This window comes from Cebus imitator, unplaced genomic scaffold (assembly GCF_001604975.1).
Source record: "Cebus imitator isolate Cc_AM_T3 unplaced genomic scaffold, Cebus_imitator-1.0 Scaffold534, whole genome shotgun sequence".
Classification (NCBI taxonomy): Eukaryota; Metazoa; Chordata; class Mammalia; order Primates; family Cebidae; genus Cebus; species Cebus imitator.
Window position 1 is genome coordinate 442696 of NW_016107849.1, and position 9777 is coordinate 452472.

Below are 9777 nucleotides of genomic sequence, written 5' to 3' on the forward strand. Positions count from 1 at the left end.
AATTGGAAAGTCTGAGAGGTCATTAGCTCATTTTCCAGCATGTCTAGAACATCAAAGGACTACATCTGCCACTCCATCATGGGCAGCTTTCACACTTGCCTGGTCCAGAGTGTTGTTAGGTAAAAGGTTCAGTAAGTGAATGACGGTGAAAGAAGGAAGGAGCGAAGGAAGGAAGTCAAGTCACACACAGGAACATTAATCAGAGTACTTGGGGCTAGGTGTGGTGGCTCATGCCTTTAATTCCAGCATTTTGGGAGGCTGAGGTGGGAGGATGGCCTGAGTACAGGAGTTTGAGACCAGTCTAGGTAAGATGGTGAGACTGCCGTCTCTACAAGACAAAACAAAACAAACATACAAATTAACTGGGTGTGGTTGTGCGGGAGGCTGAGTTGGGAGACTTGCTTGAGCCCAGGAGGTTCGAGGCTGCAGTGAGCCATGTTTGCACCACTGCACTTCAGTCTGGGTGTCAGAGTGAGACCCTGTCTCAAAAACAAAACAAAACAAAACAAAACAAAACAAAACAAAACAAAACAAAACAAAACAAAACAAGACTTAGAGAATTTTATGTGCTGCCAAGAATAGAAATTTGTGGGTGTTGATTCATTTGATTATTCCACAAAATATTATGAAGCTCCTGCTATATGCCAGGCATAGTGTATCAGGTTAACTTGAAACCCATTTTATTTCAACCATGAATAGTGAAAATCTTTCTAAAATGACAGTGTCTGCTTTGTCACTTACAAAAGGACAATTGGGTGCGTGTCTAGTCTTCAACCCTGAAGAATATTGAAGAACACGAAGGTTGTTTTTGACCTTATTTATTTTCCTGAATATTGACTAACATCATGGTAAATAATAAAGTCCCTGTTGTGCTTAGGAAGGCACACTCTGGTATCAGACCGCCTGGTTCAAATGCAGGCTTTACCACTTATAAAACATGTGACACTGGGTCAATTTTAAGCTTTGTTCTATGCTTCAGTTTGCCCATCTATAAAATAGGCAAGAAATAATAATTGCTGTGTAGGGCTGTGGCTGTTATGAAGATTAAATAATCAAAGCCCCTTGGAGTGTAGTAAGCCCTCAAGGTCAGTGTTAACTGTTATTGCTATCACATAGGACTCGACCTAGAAATAGAAAAGATAGGGGAGTTTACACTGAATATATTGAGAATGTGAAGACATGTGCTAGAACTTGGTTGTCCTGTTTTTATTTCACATTTACGGTGTGTGTAGTGGAAAGAACATTAACCCCTTTGTTTGTGGTTAAACTTTGCCTGTGTCCTCGCCTGAAAATGGAGCTGGATATATCGCTGGGACTCTTGCATCTTATATATGAGAGTGCCTGGAATTTCAATATACATTACTTTTCTTCAGACAGAGTCAAATACGAGGAAGTAATTCCCTTTAATTAAGAGTGTTGATGAGTTGGGTTCTGGTTAATTGAACTGTAATATGTAAATCAACTTAATAGTGGACTGACTCTGCCAGATAAACACACAGCACCTGGTGTAGCTTGGTTGAGCACCTTTTGTTTGATTTTGAAAAACTCTGTCCCTTCTGTAACTTCTTCACATTATGGATCCCTGAGGTCAGCCTATAGCCAGCTTGCATTTTCAGTTGAAAGAAGGATTTTCAGAAGGTTTTAGAATATTTTAATTATTGGACTTTATAAAGTTGATTTAAATTAATCCAAGACAGTTGCAGACAATGGAACAATAGGCTGGTACCTCATCACTCATTTTTTTTAAATAAAAAGAAAAAAAATGGGAAGTATTCCAAATTGAGTCACAGGCAGTGGTGAGGATTAAATGAGTAAATATCGTGGGCTTTAGAGAGACAGGTATTTGATGAGAATGAGGATCCCCAGCATTTTACCATTTATTTTCCCTTGTAGGATGGCTTCCTAGCACAGCATGTGGCAGTCCATTAGGGAACAGAGAAGAAATGACAGTCCCTGCCCTTGAGAAGCTGATATTCCTGTTAGAGAAGAAAACAAGCAAAGAGAAAGATGTCATGATGACAAAGTAACACTGAAGTAAGTGTGGAAGAGAACCGTGGGAGTTAGGTAAGGTGGGAACGAGTAGAATGCATTGAAGTGAAACTCACCCTGGAACCCTGTCCAGTGACATTGTCTTAGTTGGTTCTGGCTACCACAATGAAATACCACAGACTGGCTGGCATGTAAATAACAGAAACTTATTTCTCACAGTTCTGAAGCCTTGGAAGTCCAAGATCAAGACACCAGCAAATTTTGTGTCTGATGAAGGCCCACTTTCTGGTTCATAGATGGCACCTTCTGGCTGTTTCCTCATACAACAGAAGGGGCTGGCTAGATTTCTGGGATCTCTTTTATAAAGGCACTACAAATTGTGAGGGCTGCACCCTTATGACTTAATCAACCCCCAAAGACCCTGTCTCTTAATGCCATCATCTTGAGGGTTAGGATTTCAATATGAGAATTTTGAGAGGATACTAACATTCAGACCATAGCAAACACCAAGCTTTTTATGGATTCATGCTATTTCAGAGAATTATACTGGTTGGCTATATCCTTATTTTGATAATTATTATCACCTTAAAAGAGAGGTTCTCAATTTTGAGCATTACTGACATTTTGGGCCAGATAATTTCGTTATGGCAGCTGTGCTGTGTGTTGTAGGATGTCTTAGGCTTTCTGTGTCTCTGTTTCCTCTTCTATAAAATGTAATTAGTAACAGAAGCAGAATTAGTAACAGGAGCAGCATCCCTGGCCCCTACCCACTAGATGCCACTAGCACCTCATCTACTGCTTCTCTCTGTGCCCCCCTGCTTCCTCAATATGATGACCCCAAATGTTTCCAGACCTTACCAAATGTTCCCTGGTGGGCAAATTGCTCCCTAGTTGATGACCATTGCGTTTAAAGAATTCATTTCAGCTATTTTATTGGCCCCTAAGGGACCAGCCTCCCTCTGAGCCTGTGCCCATGGGAATGCTATCTATCTGGCTGCTTGTGAGTCTCTCCAGCACTGACTGGCCAAGTCACACTGGTAGCCAGGGGTGACTTCCTCAGCGTGGCTGGAACAAATTCCTACGATGCCAGGCTGCAAGTTTGCATTTTTACATTTCTACGTGTTGGGGGATGCCTGGATTATTTTCCAAAGTAATTGAAAGTTTGTCTCCAGGGATCCTTGCCCCTTCTAAATGAGTATTATCAGGGAATAATGACAGCTCAATTGTTTTGGAGCTTTTATTTAATATATGACAATAGCTCGGAGAACGTCACAAACAGTTCAGTTATTACAGTAAAGCCTGTAGGGTATCTCCCCAAAGAGTATCCTGGAATCATTATTTTAATGTAAGCATAATTGTAAAAGGGGGCTGGGAAGCCCACAGTAGGTGGGGATAAATTGTGAAGTGTCATTTTAGGAAAACAAAGGCTTTGCAAGAAAAAAAATCCACTTTCCCCCCCTAGTTACAGGCTTAATGTTATTAATAAGTTAGATGTCATAGTAATGATGTTGTTGGCAGCGTGCATACAATTTAAATATTTTAGCTTCCATTATACAACTGGATCTACATGACTGACCTTCAAGGGCCCCATTCATAAGGGATGAAGAGAGGGAACAATCAGCTACTTCATGCAAGGGCTGGCTAGCAGACCAGGTTTCCCCGCATTGCCGGACAAACCACTGCACAGGGAACGCTTTGGAGACACTCTAACATGGCAGGGTTGGGACAGAGAATGATGAGGGTGAGAGACACACTTTTGGGGCAGGGAGAGAGCCAAAGCTTGTTTTTCTTTTCGAAAAAGAGCTATCCCTCCTTTGTTCCAAGGGAGAATGAAGTATCCATTAAGACTGGTGACACTGGGAATTTTGTTTCGGCTCAGTTCCTTTTGTTGTGACTCCACGGCAAAAGAGAGGAATCTGGGGTAGGGACGTTTCAAGCCAAGATGAGAAAGAAAAAGCATGCCTTCCAAGGATTTCGTCTATTGTCTCCCGGATAATAAATATTTATAGAGAGGGTTCAAGTGAAGTCTGTCTCAACGGTCATGGCTTTAAGACTAAGCCTTTGAGAGAGTACATGTAAAACTATGCTTAAATGAGGGGTGATCCAATTAGGCTTCCCAGGGAAAACCAAGAAACCTCAAGATAATTTCCTATCTGAAATCTAATTGTGTCTTCAAGTGGAATAGGAATACCACTCTGAATTACCCCAGATCCATAGACGGCAGCAAAAATGCACAGTCAAATTGGATTCTATTTTAAGTAATTAAGTTATTTCCCTTCACAGGACCTATAATTTGCCTTGAACAAATGTGATTTGCCTCAGAAAGATAAGGCATTGCAATTTTTCCTCCAAAATGGATTTTCTGTGCCAGAAACAATTACTAAAAGTAGACCAAATATTGCCTTAATTATATCCTACTTATTATTTGAGTGCATGCCTGGAGTACCCTGTTTGTGTTCCAACGTGAGGTAGGTATGGCTGGTTTAGAAATTATCTTTAAATGGAAACCGGAGCTGAAATTTACTCAAGAGCCTGGGGCTTGCACAATGGTCGTGTAAATAGCTATGGGTGGTTACATAAGACTCCAAAATCTTGTGCAAAATATGAGCAACAGGGAGCTTGCTTCAGTGGACCTTCCTTCTGACTCTAATAAGTACCAATATTAGCTTGTAGCTGCTTGGCTGAGTCCTTGAGAAGGTGCTAGGTGTTGTAATAGTTTAAGAATAAAAGTGTTGAGATTTGCATAGAAGATATTGCAAGAAGGGGTATTTTGGTCATGGTTAATTTTATGAAGAAAACATTCACTTTTGGCTTTCTTTATTAGCAGTTCAGTTGACTTATGCCCAGGTGTTCTGAAGGACAATAGTAGGTGATAGTCAAGAGCAAGGGCTGGAACAATAAACAGATTTAGTTGTTGGCTCTGCCCCCTTGAAACTGCAATGTATGGGAAGTGTCTGAATCTCACTTCACTTGACTGTGGAAAGGGAGTGGTGGTTATCTACTCCAAGGAGACTGGATGAGAAAGCACACAAGGCCTGGCATTGCACAGACCTGGCTTTCACAAGTGGATGGTGGAGTAAAATCCAAACACTATTGCATACATTTTCCTCTCTACACAGGCTTATCCTTCTGAAAGATGATCTTTCATACAAATGGGTGTTGTTGGCTGGCCATTTCTAAACTTCCATCTGAATTTAAAGCGGTTAAGGCTTCAGATTCATAAGTCACATTACCTGGTTTGAAATACAGGCTTTGCTATTCACTACATGCCTTTGACCAAGTTGCTTAGGCTTTCTGTGCCTCCGTTTCCTCTTCTATAAAAGGTAATTAGTAACAGAATCTATCAGAGTTGTGGTAAGGGTTGAGTAAAATATTGCAATGAAATACCTAGGATAGTACTTTGCAGATTATAAACGTTATCTATTATTATTTTTGTCTTCTGCCAGCCAAAAAAATGTCAACAGAAATCAGAAAATAACACTAAGTAAGTTTAACATGTACTTTTATTAACAACTTAATACAAGACTGTACACTGTAGGTGCTGAAATCAACCCACTCCTGAAAACTGAAAAACCAGCATTTCTATACCACTTTGAGCTTTGGTAATAAGTGCCATCTTCTACAGCAAAATCACATAGTGTAACCCAACCTCTTAAGAACAGAAAGAAAGAGATGTTCCATGGGAATGGAGAGATTATTTATGCATAAACAGCTGGGGATCATTTCTAGCTTTACGTGATTCACTACACCCTCTGGAATGTTCAGTTCCCTTTTCTACAGTCCTACCACCAGACACACAGCAACTAAGAACTTGGCCACAGGTCCTGCCTAGACACACATCCATATGAAACAAAAAATATTTATATAAATAAGTCAATTAAACCGCACAAAAACTACAGCAACACAAGACAAAAATCCAACAAGCAATAAAAACTGTACAATATCGGTCAGTCTTTTATATCTGAAAAATGTGTAACTTAAAAAAAAAAGTTCTTTATCGTATAAAAAAAGTCTTTTTACATCTGTGTTAGCTGGAGTGAAAACTTGAAGACTCAGACTCAGTGGAAACTGACGAGTGTCCACCTCGCTTTCCTTTGGAGAGGATCTTGAGGCTGGACCCTCTGCTCACAGAGGTGAGTGCATGCTGGGCAGAGGTTTTAAATTTGGCTCCAAGGAAAGCATAGAGGATGGGGTTCAGACAACAGTGGAAAAAAGCTAGGGCCTCGGTGATGGAAATCCACTTGTGCACAGTGTTCTCAAACTCACACCCTTGCCTGATGATTTCCAGGAGGATGAAGGAGTCGATGCTGATCCCAATGTAGTAAGGCAGCCAACAGGCAAAGAAAGCCAGGATGAGGATGACTGTGGTCTTGAGGGCCTTGCGCTTCTGGTGGCCCTTGGAGTGTGACAGCTTGGAGATGATAATGCAATAGCAGGACAGGATGACGATACCAGGCAGGATGAGGCCCACCATGATGTGCTGAAACTGGAACACAACTACCCACAGGTCATTGGGGTAGAAGCGGTCACAGATATATCTGTCATCTGCCTCACTGACGTTGGCAAAGATGAAGTCAGGAATAGTCAGCAGGAGGGCAGGGATCCAGACGCCAACATAGACCACCTTTTCAGCCAACAGCTTCCTTGGCCTCTGACTGTTGGTAGCGTGGACGATGGCCAGGTAGCGGTCCAGACTGATGAAGGCCAGGATGAGGACACTGCTGTAGAGGTTGACTGTGTAGATGACATGAACTGCCTTGCATAGGAACTTCCCAAAGTACCAGTTTGCCACGGCATCAACTGCCCAGAAGGGGAGCGTGATGACAAAGAGGAGGTCGGCCACTGACAGGTGCAGCCTGTACTTGTCTGTCATGCTTCTCAGTTTCTTCTGGTAACCCATGACCAGGATGACCAATCCATTGCCCACTATGCCAGTCAAGAAGATGATGGAATAGATGGTGGGCAGGAAGATCCGGTTGAAATGGGCATTTTCTTCTCGGAAGCAGGGTTCCTTTATGGAGTCATAGTCCCCTGAACCCATTTCCTCGGTGTAGTTATCTGAAGTGTATATCTGCAAAAGAGGCAAAGGAATGGACATTCACTTTCGATTCAGCAAGCATTATCCATGTTAAAAAAAAATTTTTTTTTAAAGGCAATTAAAAAAAGCAATTCAGGCTTGCTTTCTTCAGGAAATTCTGAAGTACTGGGCTAAGGGCACAAGAGAATTACTGTAGAATCCTACAACTTTCCTCCCATCTTTTCCCATAGTGACTTCATTATATCCCTCTTTAGTAGAACCAATTACTAAATTCTTTGTTTAGAACAAAAGGGCGCTGAGACGCTGAGGGTTTCAAAGTCTCATCTTGGCTAAATCTTCTGCCCCGCCCACTAGAGGGAAGAAAAAAACCTTCCTTGGAGGAAAAAAAAAAAAATACACACAAAGAGGCCACTCCCAGGCGGCGTGGGGGTGGGTGGCTGCAGCGAGAAGGGGCTGAGATTAACTTTTTGTAAGAAGTTTTTCCCCAAGGGAGGGAAGAGGGGAGGGAGGAGCACGGCGGGGGAGGGGGGGGCGAGGGAGGGGCGAGGGAGAATGAGTCCCAAAGACTCATTCTCCTAAGGCGCAAAAACATTATTTTCCCACGCCTGCCTAAACACAAAACATTCTGCCCTTCAAGCAACATGTAAAGAAAATACAGTCCTACAACGAAGGTCCTTTGGTGCTTGGGGTATAGTGGACGGGAGCGTCAGAAAATGAACAAACGCCACCTCCTCCCCCAAGCGGGCGATCCTCCCGGGCGTGGGTCTCTTTTGCCATCCTCGTGTTTACCATTTGGCGCCTTTGGGACGTTAGGGAACGCAGCATTTTCCTGGGTGGAGAAGGTCACGGGGTCTGCACCCGTGGTCCTCGCCCCAAGTTTCATTTCCTCACTCTCCCGGGTGGCTTCCCATTACCCCGCCACTGATCCAGTTAACCCGGCCGGAGATGGGCTGCTGGAAGCCTCCAGGCGGTGGGCACGATGGGGGCCGGGTCGTCCAGCCCTGGACCGCCACGGCTGCCCACCATGCCCACGCCTACCGCCCACAAGCAGGGTTGCAGAGGCTCCGCTGGGCGACACGCCAGCAGGCTTGGTCCCACAGGGTGCTGGGGAGAGACAGGGCGGCTCCGCCGAGAGCGCCTTTGAATTGCGCGCCGCTGCAGGAAACCAAAAACTCCCTAGCAAGAGGGTTTCAAAAGGCTTCTGGAAACCACCGACGGTTAAACATCGCAACTGGACTCGGAGAGAGCCAAACGGTTTCCCCACTTGCACCTGCCCGTCTTCGCCGCAGCGACCGGGTAGCCCAGGTGCGGTCCTAACTGCCTCGGTCCCCCCAGTCCCCGGAGCCCAATTCTCGCGGCTGGCAGCTGCGCAGTGTCAGAGGGGAGGTCAGACCACCCCTCTGATCCCACCACCTCTACACGATCCCAAACTCTCCAACTGCAGGACCCACTCGCGGTCGTGGGGAAGCGCCGCGCTTCGGACGCCCGAAAGGTTTCCCCCTCAATCCCCAAACGCGCGGGACGATCAACTCCTAGCTGCTGCCACTACTGGATCCCCTCAGAGGATAGGCGCGGTGGGTCCAACCCGCCTTTCCCGCCCTCTGCCTACTGTGCCCAGAGGCTGGTACAGCTCCGTCGGCCGCACAGAGTTTAACAAACACACACCCAACGTCAAGAACAGTAACAGCCGCTTATCCCCTAAGTTAAAGAGGGGCACAATCTCCTTCTGGGGACTCAGCCCAGGCGCGCCGCCCTCTGCCTCTAAATCCAGAGAACGTAACTCGTTCCAAGAAATCCCCGCTTCCCGGAGGATTGAGACCGGTGGTCTGAGTCCCGGGGCAGCGCGCACGCCTTCTCTGCGCTTGTGCACAGAATGTTCTTGTGTTTGCAAACAACGTGCAAGCCGCCGCGCGCCGCGGGACTCAAGGGGGAGACACATGCAGCCACTGGAACGCTCTTTCCAGTCGTTTCTCCTCTACTTACAGCGAAAAAGATTCCAATCCTGTCCCCCCGCCCATATAGCCATGGTCAAGAAAACTCCTTTCCGTGACTCTTTTTTAGAGCACGGGTACCTCCAATGTCCTGGCCCCTTCTGCCAGTTCGGAGAAGGGCTGCGCTCTAAGTTCAAGCGTTTGTGCATTCATGACAAAGCAGGTTGAAACTGGACTTACACTGATGCCCTCCATGGTAGCCGCTCGTTCTCCAGACGCGGTGGCCACTGGAGCACTCAAGTCCTCGGGAACACTTTGCTACCTGCTGCCGCAGCCAACAAACTGAAGTTTCTGGCCGAAGCAGGACTTTTATCTGAGCGCGGCGCATGCGCCACTGGGGCGGGGAGGGAGAAGGCGGGGTGGGGGAGAGGAGCAGGCGCGAGGGAGGAGGGCGCAGGGGCGGGGCGGAGGGGTGCGCAGCTAGGGAAGCCTCGGGGACCCTGCTGTTTACGGGTGGTCGCGGAGCGAGTCCAGAGCCGGACAGGACCTTCCAGAGGCGTTTCCTAAGTTTGGGGAAAGCGGGTTGCGTCTGAAGACAGGTGGGAAACGGGTCTCCGTGTGGCGCGTCCATCCTCGCTAACATGCATGCAATTCAAGACCTGGGAATGCTGCAGTGGAGACACTGAGGCCCAGAGAGGGGAAGTGACTTGCGGGAGTAACCCAACCAGTAGGCGGCAATGTAGGAAGTAGGGCCGAGTTTCCGACGCCATTCCCCGCGCTTTCCGCACTCGAAGCCCATTCAGAAGATAAGATCCTTCC

The 9777-nt window shown here is 46.0% G+C and overlaps 1 protein-coding gene across 1 annotated transcript; it reads right to left on the reverse strand.

The window, feature by feature from the left end:
- Nucleotides 1-5474: 5474 nt before the first annotated feature.
- On the reverse strand, nt 5475-9339 carry CXCR4 (C-X-C motif chemokine receptor 4). The gene is made up of 2 exons (XM_017514698.2): nt 9199-9339; nt 5475-7060 (listed from the first exon to the last, which is right to left on the reverse strand). Exons 1-2 carry the CDS (start codon nt 9211-9213, stop codon nt 6017-6019), a joined length of 1059 nt encoding a protein of 352 aa, XP_017370187.1. The 5' UTR covers nt 9214-9339; the 3' UTR covers nt 5475-6016.
- Between the last annotated feature and the right edge of the window lie 438 nt (nt 9340-9777).